At 45.9% G+C, this 22,159-nt stretch overlaps 2 protein-coding genes across 4 annotated transcripts; both read left to right on the top strand.

Annotated features, from left to right (window-relative positions):
• The first annotated feature begins 619 nt into the window (after nucleotides 1-619).
• ATG101 (autophagy related 101) lies at nucleotides 620-12,104 on the top strand. Of its 3 annotated transcripts, none has more exons than XM_074225874.1 (3): nucleotides 620-766; nucleotides 7,767-8,067; nucleotides 11,171-12,104. In XM_074225874.1, the coding sequence occupies exons 2-3, from the start codon at nucleotides 7,816-7,818 to the stop codon at nucleotides 11,573-11,575; spliced, it is 657 nt and encodes a 218-aa protein (XP_074081975.1). In that variant the 5' UTR covers nucleotides 620-766; nucleotides 7,767-7,815; the 3' UTR covers nucleotides 11,576-12,104. The 3 variants fall into 3 exon arrangements, with proteins under 3 accessions (XP_074081975.1, XP_074081976.1, XP_074081978.1); XM_074225875.1 differs by lacking the exon at nucleotides 620-766 and adding an exon at nucleotides 805-960; XM_074225877.1 differs by lacking the exon at nucleotides 620-766 and adding an exon at nucleotides 1,141-1,239.
• A 1,397-nt stretch (nucleotides 12,105-13,501) lies between these two features.
• Nucleotides 13,502-20,472, top strand: SMIM41 (small integral membrane protein 41). The gene is made up of 2 exons (XM_074225878.1): nucleotides 13,502-13,953; nucleotides 14,383-20,472. Exon 1 carries the CDS (start codon nucleotides 13,509-13,511, stop codon nucleotides 13,788-13,790), a length of 282 nt encoding a protein of 93 aa, XP_074081979.1. The 5' UTR covers nucleotides 13,502-13,508; the 3' UTR covers nucleotides 13,791-13,953; nucleotides 14,383-20,472.
• The last annotated feature ends 1,687 nt before the right edge of the window (nucleotides 20,473-22,159 follow it).

Below are 22,159 nucleotides of genomic sequence, written 5' to 3'. Positions count from 1 at the left end.
TGAGGCCTGGGAAGGGCGGTGGGTAGAGCCCCCTGCCCAGAAGTCAGGAGACCCTGAGTTCAAACATTTCCTTACAGAAACCCTTTAAAGTAGTCAGGGGGAGGATCCTGCTTATACTTTACTGATGAGGAAACTGAGACTCTGGGGGGAAAAAAACACCCGACTGTGCTCAAAGGCAAACTGGCAATTCAGGAGCAAGACTGTGACCTGTGGCCTCTCATTACAAATCTTTTTCTGATCCAGTTAACGCCTGGGTTTCATATCTTGGGAGGCTCAGAGATGTTTAGAGGCTAAATCAACATCACACAGCACACCCTAGTGTGGATCTTTCCACAACCATTCAAGGGCTCCGATTTCGGGTCATTCCCTGGCGGGGAAATGTAGCTTTTCAATGGAATTACTTTCTGTCTTCCCGGCGACCAGAGCCAGGGTTCCAGGCGGTCTCCTTCGATCAGAACAAGCGTTTATTCCAGCAGGACCTGAAGCCACGATTCGAAGTTGCAGTACTGACTCCGGTGAGTCCTCCCACGCAGGGGGAGCCCGAGAGTGCCTGTTGTCCTTCTAGCCCTCCGCTCCCCTTCTCTCTATGCCGGAAGTTGGTCCGTTCTTTCCAAAGCACAACAGCATCTCGGTGGTGGAGAGGGAATGGATCCGGGCAAAACAGGGGGTAGGTTTTTCGGGGTCCAATCTTAGAAAGAGATGAACGTTAAAGAACGAAGGATATTTCACTACAGAGAAAGACCCATACATTCTACGTTACATCGCGGTAAGACAGCTTTAAAGAAGGCTTTTCTTATGTTTTTAGGCGACACAGAAATGTGCGCCTCTCCTTTCACCGCTCCCCCGGGGAGAGCGAGGGAGAGAGGTGGAACAGGCCGAACTCAGACCTCTGACTCTGGGGGTGGATGGTAGACTCCTCGGCCCCTCCCCTCAGGACTGTGGATGGTCTCGTCCGGATCGGTGAGTGCGGTTCTGGGGCCTAGACCGGCGCGGGTTCTGCCGCCGCCCCCCCCCCCCCCCGGCCCCGGGCTCAGTGCGCCTGCGCTGCTCCCCAGGTGCGGGGCCCCGCGTGGTGCGACCCCCGGGCCGGCCTGGGCGCGGGCGGGCCTCCGGGCTCTGGCGAGGGGGCAGGGGGGCGGGCAGACCCCGCGGCCGTCCCGCCGGCCTCCCTCTGTCGGCGGCGAGTCGGGCCCCTCGGGCCGTCCCGCCCGCTCCTTCGGGGAGGGCTCCCGGGCCCAGGTAAGGAGGCCCCCCGAGTCCAGCTTCGGGGGCGACGGCGCCCGGGACTGGTGCAAGGGTCCCTCCAGTGTGTTCATCTGTGGAATGGGAGAGGGTCGAGGTGTTGGGGGGCCAGAGCCTCCCCGGCTCGGCCCCAGCGGGCTTGCTTTTCTCCAAAACGTGCATCGGAGCTGCCAAGGCCGGCGCTTTCTGTGCCCTAGCCCAGGGCCCGGCGCTCCGCAGGCGCTTCATAAATGTCTGTTGAGTCGGCCCCAGACGACACTAGCCCGCGCCGGGCCGCCGGTGACCCGCCGCGGCTGCTGCGGGGGAGCAGCGGTTACTTTGTTTCCAAGTGGATGCTCCTGGCTGGGCCGAGAAGGCGCGAGGTTCCTGGGCGGCCCGTGCGTGTAGAGCGCCGGCCTGGGGAGGCCTGCGGGGGCCTGCGGGGGCCTGCGGGGGCCTGCGGGGCCTGCGGGGCAGACTGGCCTAGCCTCCTCCGGGGCGGAGGATTGGATTGGCAGGAACAGGCTTTCTTCTACCCGAGCTGGGAGCTACCGAGATGCTCCTGCACCTCTCCATTTTGCGGATAAGGAAACTGTTGAGATGAGGATCCAAATCCAAGTTCTCTGACTCCGTAGCTACGGCTTTTTCTGCTATTCTAGGATCCTTCTGAGCATTCACACTGTTATTGGAGCCCTTGGGGAAGCTATTTTTCCCCAGGAGTAGTGATTATCCCGGGCTGTTTTTTTTTTCTTTTTCTTTTGAGGCTGAGTCTCTTATCTTGACTAGGTTGCTCCTGGTTGTAATTCCACTGCTGATCAGAGCTGACCTGGGCTATTTTATTTTTCCTCTCCTAAATTAGTCCTTCCTTTCTGGGAGGCTCGGTATCGTAATTCAGACACCCAATTTGGCTTAGTCCTCTGTAATTCAGAACTTGTGAGCTTAAAAGATCTATCAAGCATGTGCCACCACACCTAGTCCCTTGACTGATTGAGGTGCCTTCCCTGCTGAAATGCTTTGGCTGTGAGCATCCTCAGGTGGTCCCATGCCTTTAGTGTCTGTTCTAATATTGGGCAAATTCATTTTTTAATTCCTTCTCTTTCTCTGTAGAGAGCACAGTTTTATTTGGTGGGTATGGGTGCTGGTAAGCAGGGGAGGGGGATACAGAGTAAGGATCTATGTTTCTAATTAGAGATAGGATTCAGAGGGATATCTAAGGGATAAAGCTCTGGATTAAAAGGATGTGGCTAGAGAAGGTTTTTCTGAAAAATTATAGAATTTTATTTAGGAGGAGTAACAACTGGGCTAATGATAAAAGGGACTGAGAAAACAGGGATTCTTAGGTTGGGATGAAAACCTATGTGAAAGTTCATCTGATAAGAGACATGAGGTAACTAAAGAGAAAGGAGTGATTTTTCTGGAGGGTCTGATACTGGTAAGAAATGAAGGTTAAAACAGAATTGGGAATGTGAGAGGAATGTCCTTGGAGACTAAGGTCTCCAAGTCTGGATTTGATCCAAGAAATCAAACCTATTGATTGGTTGCTGAGCAGAGGAAGAAGGGATCAATATAATGATTGGAGAAAAATGAATCTGACAAGCTGTCCAGCATGTAAGGGAAGGTTCAAATAGTCTGCTTTTCCATCTGTCTTGTGGGAGGTGATCCATCACCTGACCCAGGACCAGGGCAGCAACTGGGGAACCTCTAGGTGTTGACTAAACCATTTATATTGTGCCTTAGATTGTTGTGGGGCAGTGTAAATTCTTCCATTAAGGCCAAAGGAATGTGACATATGGTCAGACTGGGTGTAAGGGAAGCCATCAACTCATCAGCCATCAGCCATCAGATCAATTTGAACAAGTAGAGATTCAGAAAAGGTTCTGAGTTTAGATGAATTTACAGATGCGTGATCTAGAGTGGGGTTACTGAGGGTGAGGAAGCAGAGAACATCATGCTACCTCTTCTCTGCCCAGGTAAACCACTAGTATTTTCTCAGGATGCCAGATACTGGATTGGCCAAATCTTGGGGCTAAACTTGAGGGATGCTTAAGGAATTCAGGGGAAGCACCTGTGAGATACCAATTGGAGTGGAGAGATAGGATTTAGAGAGGAGCACATCTGATTAGCAGAATATATCCATACAGTTTTGGGAAAAGACTTAGAAGGTCCTGGGCCACACCTTGGGAGAAGATCTTAAAAAAGGGGAAGGAAATTCATTTCACAAGCTATTATGGAAGGGTTTCTGGGGAAGGAGCTCTGGTCACAAGAGCTGAATTCAAATCCCACATATTACTCATTTGATTTTGAACATGGAACTTAGCATTTCTGGACCTCAACTTTTTCTATTGTGAATAAAATAAGTTTTGACTAGATGTATTTTTAAGGTCTCTTCTAGCTCTCCTTAGCCTAAGAAATTGGCCTACAGATGGTAGTTCCCTTGACAGGAAACCAAGAAATTAGAGAGAGAAATGTGGGAATGAGAGAAAGGAAAGGGAAAGGACTTACGACTCCTTGTGGCCATGTCAAGTGTGAGATGCCTCCAGTGGGTTGTCCAGGAGGCATTGATGTGGTGTTGGTACTGATGCTCAGGAGAGAGCTGGGATTGATTGTTCTGTTGTTGGTCACTGTGTCCCCATCTCCAAGCATAGAACTGACACCTGTCAGATGTTTCAAAAAATACTTAGTGATTACTCACCTGCATAGAATTGAATTCATGGGAGCTGATAAGATCACCAAGAAGTGGGGTAGAGAGAATAAAAAGATCCAGACAGCCAGAGCCTTGCTGGACTTTTAATGGTTAAAGGGCATCGCTGTGGATGATGAGACAAAGAAGGAGGGGTGAGCCGGGGAGGGGGAGGAGCTGGAGAGAAGTGGGCAGAACTGAATGTCCAGGAGGAGGGGTTAGTTAATTAGTCTACCTGGTTAAGAGCCCACTCCTTCCTGTGTCCTAGTTGCTGAAGATAGGAATACAATGTGAAGTAATCCTGCCCTCAGGGACCTTACATTCTTTCCAGGGAGATGATTTCAGCATGTATATGCAAAATAAATATGTGAATTGGTAGAGAAGTAGGAGACTTAGTGCATGAGTGAATCTTCTAGAAGAGTGGTATTTGAACGAGTGTTGAGATGGGAGATACAGAAACTCTGGAAAAGACAATCAGTAAAGGCCAGTCTGAATATACTATAGAGTGCTTTAGGGGCAGTAAGGCCAGAAAGGTGGCCTGGGGCCAGGTTATGAAGGTATTTAAATACTAAACAGATGGTTTATAGTTTGACCTTGAGATACTAGGGAACCACTGGAGTTGATTGAGTTTGTGTTTTTATGTCTATGTGTAGAGTGTGTGAAAAGATAGAGTGGGGAGATGGTATTATGATCAGACCCATGCTTCAGGAAAATTATTTTGTCTCTTTTGGAGGAGGATTGGAATGAGAAGAGACTTGAAGTGTACTTCCATAGACCAGGTAAAAGAAGGTATTGTGTAAGTGAAAATAGTAAGATTTGGCATCTAATTGTAAGGTAAAGAAAAGTAAGGAGCTCAGGGTGACGGCCAGATTTCTAGGTTGGTGTCTGGAAAGATGGATAGTGCTGTTGATAGAAACTGGGAAGTTCAGAAGAGGTTGGGTTTTGGGGGAAAGATAAAACATTCTATTTAGTTTTTGAGTTTGAAACACTGAAATGACCAGAAGTCAACTAGTGATAATAGGTCATGAGGACCAGAATTCATGAGAGAGCTTTTAAGACCTGAGGTCAGAAGTTCTAATGGCTTTAGAAGTGAGTTAGTGAAAACAGTGAGTATAGAAAGCTTTGCTCAGGTGTTTGACTGTCCTAGGGAGGAAATATAGACCAATAGTTTGAGGGCATGATAGGGTCAAGTGAAGGTTTTTAAAAGATGGAGGATATTTGGGCATGTTTTACAGGAACTAGGGAAGGTAGTTAGGGATAGATTGAAGACGAGAGGAGGGTGTTTTGAAAGGGAGTCTGCCAAAGGCACAAAAGACCAGAGAAAACATGAGAAATTTGAGGAAATTTTCAGTGGAGTACTAGTGAGAGAGGTAGATCATAATAAATGGCTTCTGTTTTCCCAGGAAAATTTGAGTCCATACCCTCTACTGAGAAGCCAGGACAAGAGTTAGGAGTGGGAGGCAACTAGGTGGCACAGTGAATAGAGCACTGGCCCTGGAGTCAGGAGGACCTGAGTTCTAATGCAATCTCAGGACTTAATAATTATCTAACTGAATGACCTTGGGCAAGTCACTTACCCCATTGCCTCACAAAAACCAAATGAAGGGAAGGAAGGAAGGAGAGGGAAAGAAGAGATAGTTTGGAAAATCCTCTGTGGATGATAGGTTAGGGTCAGGGGTAAAAAAAGTATTGCCAGGCAGCTATGAGGACTGAGTATGAGGCCTATCAGTTTGTAGTGAACTCAGTCAGCATAGTGCATGACTTCTTTTATTATGGAGAGAGGAAAAGGTGAGGTGGGTGGGTGACCAGGAGACACCCAGGAAAATCTTGGGGAAGACCTTTGAAATCGACATTTACAAACAGGTAATTCACCATGTTGCTTCAGCAAACATATTAAGTTCCAGTTTTTTTCAATGAATTGTGAGGAGATGTTTAAGATATGGTCCCTGCCTACAAGGTTTATAGATTTCATAGGAATTAGACCTGCAAAGGATGATAGAGATAAAATCCTGTCCTACTTCCTTAATTTATTTGTGAAGAAACTCCATCTTATCCTGGGAAGAGCTAGTAATTTGTCAATGGTCACAAAGGTATATTGGATTAGAATTCATATCTTCTGCCTTCATAGCCACTGTTTTCCTCCAGCTATGGGCTACAATACCTGGATTGGGAAGATTTTGTTTCTTTTTGGGAAGAGAAGGTAGACTTTCTTCACCTTGGGCCACTCATTTGAGGATGACCAAGTTGAGGAAGTAGTAGAAGGGAAGCAGCTGCCTGAAAACTCTGAAGGGTCACTCTAGTTATGTAATTCCAAACTAATGGACATGGAATTGAATTAATATGAAGATTCAAACTGACAAGAAGTTGATGGCAGGAGGTATGAGGTGGCTCATATCCTCTCCTCCCTCCCCCATCTCTTTCTGAAGGATCAGAAATCAGAAATGCCTATTGAGACTTGCTCTGTGCAAAATCAGTGGTGGAGAGATGCATTACTTGCTATGGGAGAGTAAACCAATATCAGGTACCTAGGTGACTAGAAAAGGGAGGGGGCTGGTCCTGGGGCAAAACTAGAAGACATAGTATAGGCACCCAAGTACTTCTTTGATGGCCTTGGGATAATAAAAAAAAGACCTTTAGCACATTGAGCACTTCCTTTGAGGAGGAGTTTTGAACCGATAAGGATGAGCCTGGTCCAGAAAGGAAGACTGTAGTTTGTTTTGGCTTTGAAGTGGTTGGGAGGATGCCCATGTGGATGAGGGACCCAATTTCCTTCCACTTCAGCTCCCATGCTGATGATGGAAAGCTTGTCTTCATCATTTTAACTGTCCTTCATTTTAAGTCATTTTTTTTTTTTTTTTAGGTTTTTGCAAGGCAATGGGGTTAAGTGGCTTGCCCAAGGCCACACAGCTAGGTAATTATTAAGTATCTGAGGCCAGATTTGAACTCAGGTACTCCTGACTCCAGGGCCGGTGCTCTATCCACTGTGCCATCTACCTGCCCCTTAACTGTCCTTCTGTTATGCATGAATCTCCCTTGTAGATTGTAAGCTCTTACAGAGCAGGGCAGCTTCATGGTGTAGTTGGAAGAGTGCAGAACCTGGGGTCAGGAAGGCTCCTCTTCCTGATTCAAATGTGGTCTCAGACACTTATAAGCTGTGTGACCCTGGTCAAGTTCCTTTACGGTGTTTGTCTCCCTTTTCTTCTACAGAAAATGAGCTGGAGAGGGAAATGGCAAACCAGTCCAGTATCTGCCAAGAAAACCCCAAACAAGGTCATGCTTGAACAGCAGCAGAGGGCAGGGGCTGCCTTCTGTTTTTGCTTGTCTCTAGAGCCTGCATAACACATCTCCTAGCACTTAGTAGGAGCCTTAATAGATGCATGTTGGATCATAATGGACCAATTTAACTGTGTTTGCAGAAGTTATATGGGGGTATTTGAGGGGGAATAGGAAAATGAAAAAGACTCCCTCTTTCCCAATTGGGGAAGCCAGATATACAATCCAAGAGGGGCAGGGGCAGGGAACCTTGTATTGGTGTGGTATTGCTCACACAGGTGGGATTTGAAATTCAATAAATAGAGCAGCTTTTTAGGGATGAATTCATTAAATGTTTGACCAAATATAACCCATGAATGATGTTATAAATGACCCATGTCAAAAAGAAAAGATTTCCCACCCTGGACTAGGGGATTGATTAGTGGCCAAATAAGATGCAGGCCCTGAGGGTCACAGGAAAGGGGGGCTTGGGAAGAAGAAAAGGGAAGACTTTAGGGAGGACAGGATCCTGTGGGTAGGATCAAAAGGGTGTGGATCATTGTTGTCTGGGAGCCCTCAAAATTGATTGTCTGGCTGGGATATTTTCCATCAGAGCCAGTAAGTCCCCTGCCAGGTTGGTGGGAGCAGCCAGCGGCCGGGGGATGAACTGCCGGGCCGAGGTCCTGGAGGTGTCCGTGGAGGGGCGGCAGGTGGAGGAGGCCCTGTTGGCCGTGCTGCACACCGTTCTTCTGCACCGGAGCACAGGCAAGTTTCACTACAAGAAGGAGGGCACCTACTCTATCGGCACTGTGGGTACCCAGGACATCGACTGTGACTTCATCGACTTCACCTACGTTCGAGTCTCTTCTGAGGAGCTGGACCGAGCCCTGCGCAAGGTGGTTGGGGAGTTCAAGGTAGGGCAGCAGCCAGAAAGGTGAGCTTTCCCCTCTGACTTGGTTCTTTTTCCTGTCCTCCCAGCTGTCTGTGATATTACTTGTCTCTTTGGGTTCCATGCTTTTTCTGTCCAACAAAGAAACGTTTCTGTCCTTGAACTTTCCTTTATTAAGTCCTCTTTCCTCTTCTTTTGGAGTTTAATTCTTTCCCAACCTGAACTTATTGTTTTTTAAAACTCACATCTAATGGCAGCTAGGTGGCAAAGTAAATAGAATACTGTCTCTGAAGACAGGACTTAAGTTCAAATTTAGCTTTAGACACCCTGGGCAAGTCACTTAACCCTGATTGCTTCAAACCCTCTTCCTCCTTCCCTCTTCCTCCCCCCCCCCCAACCAACCACAGTAACAAAATCCCTTACATTTAGGAAAGAAGGTTCCATCTCCTCATTTTTAAGATGAAAATTGTGGCCCCCTAGAGGTCATATGATTACCTTACAGTTATACAGGAGATCTAGTGGGTCATTGACCTTGTTGAATTCAACCACTCAGGACTGTTCTTGAGGCTCACTTTGCTCGACTCTATACTCCTTTTTCCTTTATTCTTATTAACCTTCCTGTTACCCAGGGTTCCATGGGTTTAGAGATCAGACATTCTGTCCTAATTATCGGCCTCCTTATCTAGCTGCTGCCCCCATCCCTTGGTGATGTTGCTTGTTCCCTCCCCCCTTTCCTCCTGTTATACTCCACACCATGAGAGTGGGTTTCATAATGAAAAAGAACAGTCTCTAGGCTTGCCAACAATAGGGTTGGAAGGCATTGAAAGGATATTTCAAAGAGGAGTTCTCAGTATAGTCTAGGTGGTGGTTGATAATCATCAGGACACCTTGGAGCTTTAGAACACTGGTTAGTTTGGAAAGTATTTTGCCCACCAGTCTTGCCCATTGCAGCCCAGTTGGAAGATTGTCTTTGTCAGTTTTTAGACAAGGAAACCTAAGTTCAGAGATGGGAATTGTGATCCTAGAGCCAGAATTGGAACCCTGGTGCCCGGCTCTGGAGTCATTACCCTCAAGCCACATTGCAGGCCTGAATGATTCCCTTTACTCTAGGGGTCTTCCTGCTGATCCCAGAAATCTTCCCCCAGAAGCTTCCAGATTTGAGATTTGCCTATTTGGATATGCTTGAATTTAGCATCATAGGAGCCCAGTCCATGATAGTATCATCTAGTCATGGTGAGAAAACAGTTTCAGAGAGATTGACTTATTCAGAATCACAGAGCAAGTAAATAGTCAATTGGAGATTTAAATCCAGCACATTTTACTTCTACAGCTAGATGGCACAGTAGATAGAGAGCCAGAGCTGGATCAGGAACACTTGAGTTTATATTTGGCTTCAGACATTTACTATCTGTGTGACCCTAGACAAGTCATTTAGCCTGTTTGTCTTAATCCACTGGAGAAGGAAATGGCACATCACTCTAGTATCTTTGCCAAAAAAAGAACAAACACAAATGGGGTCACAAAGTCAGACGTGACTGAATGATAATAGCCTTTTGCTCCAAATCCAGAATTTTCACCACCAGACCACATTTATAGTCTCAATCATGCTCAGCCAACCAGCCAAGAACCCTTCTGTACTGATGAGCTTTGGGTGTTCTGCCAGTCATTGCTAAGAAATGACTTCTTCCTCCTCTTAGGGGAAGAGAAAAATGAAGTCATGAAGCATATGCTATTGCAGCTGGACCACCACTTGGGCAGGAATGCAGGAATAATTCCATTGGACAAGCAGTTCACTCCTTAGAGGGGTTCCTAAGCTCATTCCCTTTTCCCTGTCCTTTGATTCTCAGGGCCTGCTCCCTACTTTGTTCTGATAGGCTTAAACATATTCATGTCCTCCTCAGAGAGGAAGAATCAGGACGGATGAGGAGAAAGTGGGAAAGGCTAAAGTGCAGGGAGAGGAGGGGAGGTTTGACAGTCATTTCCAAGGATCCTATCTGGAGCCTATTGCATGTGCTCACACAAACCAAATGGTCATAAAAGTGTCCTGGTCCTTGTGCCACAGCTGTACCTGCTCCCCCAGGAAAAGGCAGATCACTTTACAAATGACCAGGCAGTTGTAGAGACAGTCAGCACAATCTCAATGAATCCATCCCTTCTCAAAACATCTGGGTGGAGTTATCAGCCAGAGGCTTCAACTATGGTAGACTCCTTCAGTTCCTGAAGTGTGATTTAGGCCATCAACTATGGTAGACTCCTTCAGTTCCTGAAGTGTGATTTAGGACCTGAGGCTTCCTTGGTCAGTGAGTGACTCACTCAATAATGCGGTTTAGACTCTTTGGCCATCCAGGCAAAGGAGGCCAGGGTGGAGGCCACCCAGACACCACAGTGCTGGGTCAGAGAAATTCCTCAAGCAGATGGTTCCAGATGGCTTCCCTGTGAAGAACAGGGAGGTGGAGCCAGGGATGGACTGATCAGCATTGTTCCTTCCTTGACCAGTGTCTCTGTCTCAGGGCCTTTATAATGGTGGGTTTGGAATGCAAGGACCTGTGTTTGTTTCCCAGCTTTATTAATGAATAATTGGGACCTTGGGCTAACCACTTCATCTCTGTTGAGCTTAGTTTCATCTCCTTTAAATTGAGGGCTCTGGATTAAATGGATTTCCAAAGTCCCCTCCAGCTCTAAATCCTAAGAGAAACTTTGACTAGGTTAAGGAGTTTAAATGTATCTTGTGACCAAAGAAGAAATGACTAAATAAAATTGTTCTTTGAAGGAAAGGGATAGGAAAAACTTAGAAAACTTTGAGGTTTGCCTAAGTAGTTAGGGAGAAGGAAGGATTGAGGAGAACCCAGTTAGAGAAAGGAAGAGTTGATTGAACTTTTAGCAGTCCTTTGATAGTGGTGCCAGTCTAAGCTTCAGTTTCCTTATCTGTAAAATGAAGGGATTGGACTAAATAGTCTTTGGAATGGAAACTCTCCTAACCCCCAATAAGACTAGCTGATGGTAAATGGCCTTTCTCTGGATAATATAGTGTAATTTTATTCCATAGTCTTTCTCTGGGGCAAGGGTAGAGCTAGTGAGAACTGGTATTGGAGACTTCCAGCCTCATCTTTGTAACTTTGTCTCCCTAGGATGCCCTTCGGAACTCAGGTGGTGATGGGCTAGGACAAATGTCCTTGGAATTTTACCAGAAGAAGAAGTCACGGTGGCCATTTTCTGATGAGTGTATCCCATGGGAGGTATGGACAGTCAAGGTCCATGTGGTGGCTTTGGCCACAGAGCAGGAGCGGCAGATCTGCCGTGAGAAGGTGGGAGAGAAGCTCTGTGAGAAGGTCATCAACATCGTGGAGGTGATGAACCGGCATGAATACCTGCCCAAGATGCCCACTCAGTCAGAGGTGGACAACGTGTTTGACACAGGGCTTCGGGATGTGCAACCTTACCTCTACAAGATCTCCTTCCAGATCACAGATGCCTTGGGGACTTCGGTCACCACCACAATGCGGAGGCTCATTAAGGACACGTTGGCCCTCTAGCTTTAGAACCAGCCAGAGGGAGAGGACTGAATGGGAGATTCACTCTCAGTAGCCTTTTGAGTAGCTCTGTGGGCCTTCTAAACGGGGCAATCACATTCTTTCTCTCCTTGGGGACTTGAATGGGCAAAGTGCATGTAGTGGGGAACCTACTCTTCTTCCTGGGGGATATTTGGAAGTGACTGTGACAAAAATCAGGGGTTATGGTACCTGGGCCTATCAGAGTAAAAGTCTGGCCTTGTGGCCAAGCTTTCTAGGAGCCACCTGTTATCCTCAGGCCCTTCTTCTCTTTTCAGAAGATCTCTTGAATTGAAGCTTCCCTGCCCCCTCCACTTTATTATTGTTATTTTTTTTTTTTTGCTGACAGCAAAGGCTCCCTCCCTATCCTTCTCAGATCTTGAAGATGAGTTTATTTTCATGTCCTTAGGACATTGTTACTGTTTTTTCAGACCCTTGGTGTGGGTATCCCTTTCCCCTCCTCTTCTGTACAGAAAACACACTAAAGAATAGTGAATAAAAGTTGGAAATGTGAGTTTTGAGGTGACTTTCCCCCCACCTCAGTTCTGTGCTCTGTGTTCTATCCTGTTATATGGGTCTAAATATTCAGCCCTAGAATACAGACTTGATCTGATGCTGGGGCAGCTCCTGTCTTAGGTTTTCCCCTTTGACTCCAGGGCTGAACTGGGCTCTAGGAGGAACTAGAAGTTTGTGTGTTGTGGTGTGTGTGTGTGTGTGTGTGGCCTGAGACTTGTGGGACAGCAATCTCCTTGTGCTTTCCGGAGATCTGCCAGGGCTTAGTGACCAGAGATGGGATGACTGATTTCTCTCCTGGGGTTGGAACTGCTCTCGGCTATTCCTCAACATTACCCTCAGGACAGATCTGAAGACCTTGAGATTCTTACTTCTCTTTGGTTTGCAGCATTCTGCACCTGTTACTTCCTTCTCAGTAGTTACTTGGGGAGATGTTGCATGGGATGTGATGACCACCAAACTCCTTTTTTCAATTCTAAATCTATAATTTGGTGATGATGTTTGCCCTGGTTCTTTTCAGAGTAAGAAAAGAGAGAGAATGTATGTGTGTACCAACACCAAACCTCCCACATAGAGGCAGTTAGATCTGGCCAAGACTTCCCTGGGCTTCAACCCTCTCTTCCAGATCAGATGCTCTACCACTTAGACCAACCAAACTCAAAAGACCAAAAAAGTTTCCTACCCCTAAGACTCTTTTAGCAGAATGTCTTTTGGTCTGAATGGGCATTTGGTGAAAAAATGTGAATGGAAAAGTTTCCCATGGAAAAAGCAATCCAGATATCCTACTAAGAAGTGGATTTGTAGTGTTGAAAGTTGAGCCAGTGATTTGCTGACTCTTGATCCTATACCTTTTTCATCTTTTTGGCCTTCAGTTTAGGATTGTAGAGACCTGCAAGATCATTTAGGCCCACATTGCTCCCTCACTTTACAAATGAGGAAAGAGGCCAGGAAAAGTTAAGTGACTTGTCACACTAAGAAGAGATATTACAAGGATTTTTGATTCTAAACCAACATACTTAACATTATGCTTCCTAGGATATCTTTAGGCTGAGACTAGGTTTAGATGACTAGGACCTCCATTCTGAAGGGAAAAGTTGAGAGGATGATAATTTTGAAGGGAGGTCTGGTATAAAGGAAAATTTGGGGAGTGACAACTGCATTGGTGGGGCTAGTGGGCTGAGGTCTCTTTCTGGGGAATTTGGGGGATTTGCAGGGGCCTGGGACCGAAAGACTGCAAGGAAAGATAGCTAACCTTCATCCAAGTTCTCAGTGGAAGAGGGCCGGCAGCGGGGGCTCAGGGGAACCGAAGGGTTCCGCCCCCTCCTCTTGCCCCTCCCCAGCGGCAGTGGGCAGTTCTTGCTCACATCTGGTTTCCCTTGCACATCTGCCGGCGCCGCTGCCGAGGATGAACGGCTCCGGGCCCGGGGAAGCGGTCCCCGGCCCCTGCTGTAATGTGTCGGGCTTGTCCCCGGGGCCGGGACTGGAGCCGGGGGCTGGGGGCCACCCGGGGGCTCGGGGCCTGCAGGCCGCGCTGCTGGGCGTCCTCTCCCTGCTTGTGCTGTGCGGGGTTCTTTTCCTGGGGGGGAGCCTGCTCCTCCGGGCAGAGAGCCTGGCGGGGCAGCTGGCCCGCGAGCGGCGGCCGTCCCGGGAGGACGACTGGGGCTGCAGCGGCGGCAGCCGCGCCTGACCCCCGGCCGGAGGGCCACCCTGGCGCAGCCCGCCCCCGGGCCTCCGGAGGAGACGTCCTCGCTAGCCTTCCGCCCAGCCCGGACCCCTGACCCTCGGGAGCCAGGTGACCGGACTTCTCTGGAGGGGTCTCCGGGGATCTCCAAGCCTCCCGGCCTGCAGAGGTGAGATGGCAATAGGAGGCAGCTACGACGGACCCCGGGGAGGGCAGAGTGCCGGGAGGGGCCGGGAAGCCATCTCCCCTCCAAAAGCCCCCAGAGGCTCCGGTCTGCTGTGGCCATTGGTTTCTTCCCCGTCCCATTAATTCTGCAGGGCTAGGAGGTGGCTAAGCTGGAGGCCTTCCTCCACTGCACTTTTTTTTTTCAGAGGAGTAGTGGGAGAAACAGTCCCCCCCCATTCCTTCAAAGTAATTAAAAATCAATTTATTGAATAGTTATTATGTTCAGGATACAGTGGTGGGCCCTGACCTACTAGGACTTAAATTCAGACTAGCACCCAACTTCAGCCCCTGCTAAATCTGTCCCACCCAATGAGTAAGCTTGACTCTGACCTTGATCGGGCATAGCAATCCTACCCCCCCTTCCATTCTCCAGGTTCTTAGGAGTTGAAGTATCTGCCAAAACACAGTCTCCCAAGCTCTCAAAAACACCCCTTCGGAATCAGAGACCGTTGACTGAAGAGCAGACGCCTTGATTTCCCTCTGGAACCCATTGGACATCCTCGGGGCTCTATTTTTCAGTCTTTAAATGGATTGGTTTTGTATTGGTTTAGATGATCTCTAACCTCTTCTGATTCTACGATTATAAAAGGGCCTGAATAAACATTAAGAAGGCACCCCACCTCTGAATCCTGGAGAATGGCTGGTCTTGCTGAAGTTAGACTGATGCCTTTCCTCTGTTGGTATCTGGGAGGACCAGATGCCTTGAAGTATGCTATCCTAGGGAACTGGGAGCAGAAAGGTTCCAGCTGTCGTGTCTCTCCTTCATCTCTGTCTCTTGGGTCCTTCTTGCGCTCACAGTGACTCTTTCCAGCTGGAAGGAGGTGTGTGAGGCTGGGGAGCTAGAGAAAGAAGGGTTCTGTAGATCTAAGAGAGGCCTTCCTCCGTTTCCCTACAGCCTTGACTTCAGCCAACCTCAGTTGAGACACTATCACTCTCTTTTGCCTGAGGCCAGGCAGAACTACTGTCCCAGATCAAGTGGGGACTGGAGGATGGAATGTAGCTTTCTTTTCTTGTGGCTGACAAAATAATTTCCAATCAATTTGGAAATGTGGGGTTTGGGAGAAGTTAATGATAGGATCCTCCCCTTTCATCCTTTTGAAAGGATCTCAAAGCAGCTTTCCTAGACTTCTTGGTTGCCTCTGGTCTTCCCTAAACAAGACTGAAAACTAAATTTTAGGATTTCCAAAGACTTTCTTTTCTCTTAAGCTGCTAGTCCTTCCTTAACCAAGGCATTGGATCCTTTGCCAACTCCATTGATTGAGAAATCCCATCTCAGAAGCTTAATGGGGATCTGCGGCACAGTTGGGCAAGAAGGGGACACCTAAATACCCCATCTGAAGTTGGGGAGATAAGGTGGGTTGTGGGGAAGGAAGTGAGAAAAGGAGATGAGTAGTTGAGGGGGATTGGGGAGGGGAAGATGGAAGAGCTTTAGGGAACTAGCGGAGCAGTTGTTGAGTCTTGTTCTTTTCTGAAAGAATAAGGCTTATTTGAGAGTGACTTTTTCCACCTAATCTTTGTTATGTTAATCGATTCCACTTCAGAGATGCTTTCCATCACCTCAGGGAGAGGAGACTATTCTTACTTCTCCCCTTCCCCACTTACATTCCTTTCTGTTCTTCTAACACTTTAAAACAAACCCTGTGTGCTGGACTTTGCTAGGTTCTGGTCATCCCCCCTCTCCTGAAGTTTGCAGTCTAATCAGAGGGTAAACAAAGAACTAGGGTAAATGTTAAAATATTTGTAGTTAATATATTGTCTCTACATCCTCCCTACTTTTCTTACTATGTTGCCTTTACCTCTTCCTCATGGGAAGATTGCCTCTAATCTCCTAGATGGTTTCCCCAGGGATTTCTATCTTCCCCAGGCAGGGAAGAGATGACCGTGTACTGTAGGAACAGGGATGGGCTGCCACACAGGCTGGGCTGGAAATGAACATAGTCTGAAAAACCTCCATGAAATACAGCTCCTAAGAGGTCAGAACAGAGAGCTCAGAGTCACCAGAACAAAGGAGAACTTCCCACCATGACTGAGGGATCATGGAGGACAGGCTAAGCAGAAGGGAGGAAGGGTCCCCCTTGGAGCTCCACCACCCCCAGCTCCTGTCATTTGGCTTGCTATCTCCCACCTGGAGAATTGGGAGGTGAAGAAGTGAAAGAAATAGAGCTGAGGCACAGGGGGTGGCCCCAAACAGTTTCTCCATCCAGGCTCATTTGGCTGCTCATAGTCTGGACATGCAGACCTGGGATTGGCTGAGAGGGTGGATAGTAACCCTCATGTTCTCCCAAGAAAGATAAGGAGGCAACCTTTGCTGGGTGGTCATGGTTACAGCCATAAGATGGGGAGGGAAGGAATTAGGAAAATTTGGAAACCTTGACTCTCTTTCCATCCCAACCCTCGAGTCGAGTTGAACTGGACTAGAAATAGAGAGGGAAGTGTGGGTGGCAGATCAAAGTTTCCATCAGGCCAGGAACTCCATTGCTTCAACAGAAGAAACCACCAGAAGAAGAAAGGGTTGGGCAACAACCCAGATGAACTTGGAGGACTTTCAGGCAATCACTGGGGGAATGAGACCCTCAAAAGCACCACTGATGCTAGGTCAGGAAATCTGAAACAATAAAGGGAGAAATCACCTGTTAAACTGGCCTGCCGGGAAGCAGAGGGGATGGAAAGAAGAGATCACACACCTGATCATAATCCCCATGAGATATCCTTGTCCATTTTACAGATTGTGGAAAATGAGATTAGGAACTTGCTCAGGTTCACACACTCGGGAAGGGAACCTCCAAACTAATATACACATGATACCTTCTCCCCTGCCCTTAATGGACAAGATGCTCCTTAATGAAGCTAATGTGGAGTCTGCTTGTGAAAGGGGGTATCCCACCTCTCCTGACAGACAATAGAACAGAGAAGACAGCCACTTTATGTCAGCACTTTTCCACTGATTGGATTTGTCTCGGACAAAGTGAAGGAATATTCACAGAATCACAAAAATCTTCCAGCCGGGGCCTCTCTCCCCAGAATCCTCCCACCCAGTTCCTTGGTCTCTCCTCCCACTGACTCCCTTCAAAGGTTTCTTTCCATGATGAGGGTGGGTGGAGCGGGTTTCAGGAACGATTGCTTTGCTGCCACCATGTGGCTCTTTGTGGTAACAACAGCTCTTGCCCCACTGCCTCCTCTCCCAGGTGGTGACAGGAAAATCCATCAACACTGAAATTGTAGTGGGGTTCCTGCTGTGGGCTTAAACCTGTGTGGGGTTCTGTGGAATGAGAACGGAAGACAGCCCAGTTGGGGGGGTGGGCATCAGACCTGGCCCTAGATGTACATAAGGCAAGTCACCCCATATCATGGAGCAGAAGGGGTGTGTATACCATGAAATTTACTTTTTTCAGATATTTCATTATAAAAGTACGTATCGGAATGCCAACACTTTCTGTATCATTGGGATATATTTATTTCAGATAAATTTGCTTAGGATAAGGTGAAGGCTCAAAAAACTTTCCCACTTCTGGGGTGGGGAATGAGGGGAATAAATTTTGATTGTTTCTGGACTCACTATGGAATAGAAAAATCAAATTAGTGGGATTAAATTATATTTTTTTGGGGGGGAGAGATAGGATGGCATGTTTTCTGATGAGTCTTGGGGGTTCTCGATCTTGGGGAAAATCCTAATTCCTAGATGGGTTGTTTATGAAGATGAAGCCCTTGGGGAAACAAGTTCATGAAAAGACCCCTAGATATGGACTCAGCAGACTTGGGCTTTGAAGCTTCACTTGAGTAGCACAGGCAGCCTTTTCCTCTCTCTCTGGGTGCTGAATGAGATCATCTCTAAGGTTCCTTTTAGTTCTAAATCTTGTGATTCTTTACCCAGGGGCTGAGGATGTCTCCAATTTTCTCCTGACCTCAGAGGTTAGTATTTCCAAAAGACTCTAGCCTTAGGGATTCCAACTGGGAGGGAACAACTTGCCAAGAATCCGCCCCACCCAAAGCTCTGAAAATCCCCAGGCTGGCTCTGTATACACTAGGAAGAACTAGCATTCTGGCTGAAATAGTATCATTCATTCAGTAGAGCCCCAGACTGCTGTCCTAAAGGATTCCTTTGGAATTTAATCCCTTTAACTGCACCCAGGCATTGCCCATCAGCCCCATCCCTGGGTGATTTCCACAGCTTTCCTGACTTGGTGAGGAAGAAATCCACCCCCTCCTTCCTTTAGACTAACTGAGAAAAATTAGGATCAAATAGTTTCATGATGGAAAATCCAATTTATCAATTAAGATTCTAGGCAACTCTCTCAGACTGTAAGTTATAGAAATGATGAACTGCATTGGTATCTGCTAATTCCCTAAACTAGTGAACCAAAAGTCCAATCCCAGTTCTATTAACCAATCAGTAATTTAAAACACCTAATATGGGACTGAACGGTCCTAGTCACACCTGTATATAAATTCTGTTCAAAATTGTTGTGGTTGAGTCTTGTCCAACTTTTTGTGACCCTTTTTAGGATTTTCTTGGCAAAGATACTGGAGTGGTTTGCCATCTCTTTCTCCAGCTCATTTTACAGTTAAGGAACTGAGGTAAACATCATTTAAAATAACTTTCTAAGAGACACACAACTAATGGGTATCTGAGGCACTTAAATAAATCCTCTTCTTGATTCCAAGTTCTATCCATTGCACTTCTCTCTTGTTGCATGTAAAGTTATGCAATACAAACACAAAGTAGTAATGCCAGTCATCCTGATTTATGTATTGCCATTGGATTCTGATGACTCTGAAGGAGAGAGTGATGATTTTTCACTCCTCTGCATTACTTAAATCCAATTCACTTTCAAGTCAAGAAATCACCATCCTGATATTCTTTCAAGAAGGAAAAATGAAGAATTTTTTTGGGGGGAGGGGGTACCAGCAGTTGGGATGATGATAAAGAAAGACCTCATTAGAAGGTTGACCTTGAATTGAGCTTTGAAGTAAACTTGGGATTTTAAGAAATGGAGGTGAGGATACAGAGCATTCCAGTCAGACGACCAGGGAGAGGGGGAAGAGTGTTTGCAAAAGCATAGAGATTTTAATATATTGTGAGGAATAGTAAAAAAGATGAATTTGGTTGTATCATAGAATGATTAACATGAGGACATGTAACATCACCTTAAAAGTGATAAGGAATTCATTATTATAAATTACAAGGATAGACCCTTGGGCATGAAAACTCATCTCCCTCTGACCTCAGACACTTACTAGCTGTGTGACCCTGGGCAAGTCGCTTAAATGTTGTTTGTTTCAGTTTCCTCATTTGTAAAATGAGCTGGAGAAGAAAATGGCAAATCAGTACAGTAAATATGCCAAGAATCCCCAACTAGGGTCAGACACCATTGAAATGATTGAACAAAAACAACAATGAATTCACAGAAATAGCAACCAATAAACACTTAAAATGTAACTCAATGTGTCATAACCTCTTTCTTGATCTCCTGGCTCAGTAAATACTTTTTCTCTCTCAGACTTGATATGGTACTTGATTTGTATCTTTCTGGCATTTATATAACCCTTGAAGATTTGCAAATTACTTCACCTGTGCTATTTTATTTGATCCTCATGGCGCCATCAGAAGATAAATACTATCATTATCCCCATTTGGTAGTTGGGAAAATTGAAGGGTTAATGACATGCCCAGGGTCACACAGTTAGTTAATGTCTGAAGCTAGATTTGAATAAAAATCTTCCTGATTCCAGGTCTAGCTCTCTGTTCACTAGGCCATTTATGTGCTTCTACCATGCAATTTATCATACTTGTGTATATGGTATGATGTATCAGATTCACTGAGTCATTGTGAACTCATATACATATTGCACTTAGTAGGTATTCAATAAATGGTTGTTAAATTGTAATGAATTTAAAATTTTTTTTAAGGATTAAATTTTGGATGGATGGGAAGTCAGAGAATTGTTCTAGGCAACATCCAACTCCTCTGTTTGATTTTTTTCCTTATCTCTTGCAAGTACCTTATCCTGAAAGGGAAGTACTTATTAAACGACTACTATTGGCTGGGACATAGTGCTACATTTATCATGAGTATCTAACTAGTGAGGTAAGTACTATTGTTAGCCCCATTTTTGAATTGAGGAAATTGAGGCAGACTGAGATGAAGCCACTTGCCTGGGGTCACACAATGTCAGAGGCTAGATTTGGACTCGGGTCTTCCTCACTCTAGGCTTATTACTCTATCCACTTCATCACCTGGTTGCCTCCATGCAGAGAGGGAAGAGAAGATGACATCAGGTTAATTTAAAGTTGACAGTTAAGACTGAGTTAAAAGGCTAATGCTATGAAACTTTTTTCTATATCACCCCTTTAAGGCTTTATTGAGTAGTCCAGACTCACTGGGCAAAGGGAAGCACATACAAATACATGAAAGAACTGAGAGGTCATTTTTTTCCCCTCTGGACAGAGTGCCCAGACCCTCCCCACCTCCTTTGTAGTCTTTAGCTGAGAGCTGTCCAGCAGTACCTCTCCTGCTGATACTGGGTAGAATCAGGAACCTTCCTGGGTCTTTTCTACGCCTTCAGGGCTTCAGGGCTGCAGGACAGCAGCACTGATTTGTAACTGCCAGCGGTCTTGTTCTGCTTCTTAATAATAGTTATTTCTGAGATTTAGTAAAGTTTTGTTAAAGCACTCTGCTTGCAGGATTTCATTTAATTCTGACAAAAACCATTTTGCAAGTAGGTCCCATTTTGCAGAGAGGGAAACTTTATCCATAGTTACACAGTTTATGACAGGAGGTGGAATTTGGATCTGTGTCTCTACAGGTTCAACTCCAGATCCAATACTTTCCACCATATCAAGGTGATGGGGGTGGGGGTCTTCATCTTTTTTTGTCAAAGGTACCGACACCAGTTTAACCAACATGCCAAGCTCTAAATCTTGTGGTCTTTGTATCTCCAGTTCTATAATGGCAGGGACAGTGTCTTGTGGAAACTTTACATCTCCCCAACACATTTTTTATACACAGTATGTACTTAATATTTGTTGAATAAAAGAACTGAGTCCATGTCTGTCAGCTTTTATTCTGTATGAACAATACAGAACCAGCTGGATTAGGTAGGACACACAGAACTTTTCATTGACTGCTTCCAAAATGGCTAGCTTCCTGGGACTCTCAAAGATTAACCCTTGTCAGAGAAATTGTGATCTATAAAGGTGGATCTCAGAGTTTGTTTCACCTTCAGCTATTCAGAAAAAATCAGCTTGCAGCAAAACAGGGATGATGATGATGATGATATGTGTGATAAGGATGGATATCTGTGGTGGTCGTGGTGGTGATGAGGAGAAGGAAGGGAAGCCTCTGATCACAGTCCCTCTCTTCAAACTAGAAACTTTTGCCTCCCTTACCTAGCAAAGTGATGGGAACAGAGTAGGTGCTTAATAAATATTCAAGGATTTATTAGGGGCACAGATATAGGAGAGTTACAAGAGATATTGGACCTGAAAGGAGAGATCCTGAGAGTAGAATTTCCCAGTTCAAGAGATAATGGCATAAGGATACAGAGAAAGATTTGAAAGGTCTTCCTCACCCTGGGGCATATATATGCCCACTCTGACCAAGAAGTATGTCTCAGCCTCGGGGATTATTTTAGGTCAGGTTCAAGAGTTCCCCAGTTCAAGAGTTTAGGGATTGAACTTTTTAGTGCAGAGATTCTTAATCTTTTTTGATGTCATGACCCTCTTTAGCAGTCTGGTGAAGACTATGAACTGTATCCCAGTAATGTTTTCAAATGAATAATATAAAATACATAAGATCATAAGGGAAATAAATTATATTGAAATACAATTATTAGCATTGTTTGGAAAACAAGTTCATACCCTCCAGGTTAAGAATCCCTGTTGTAGAGGGAGAAGGGGATTTCCTTGGGCAGTGTTTTTTTTTTTTGCCCCCTCAAAAAAATTGCCCACAAAGTTCCTTAGCAGCTAAGTGAAGTGGATAGAGAGATGATTGGGAAGATGTGTTTTTGACTACACAAAAGAGGTCATGTTTTTCTTCTTTTCTTTCTTACCTGCCTTAATCACTGAATATGGGCACTGCCTCAGGCAAACTGAGATCTGTTAAAGAATTTAAAAAAAATCAAAGTCTCCCACAGCATCCAGGACCACTGGA

This window comes from Macrotis lagotis, chromosome 2, assembly GCF_037893015.1.
Source record: "Macrotis lagotis isolate mMagLag1 chromosome 2, bilby.v1.9.chrom.fasta, whole genome shotgun sequence".
Lineage (NCBI taxonomy): Eukaryota > Metazoa > Chordata > Mammalia > Peramelemorphia > Peramelidae > Macrotis > Macrotis lagotis.
This window is presented reverse-complemented; position numbering and strand designations above follow the sequence as displayed.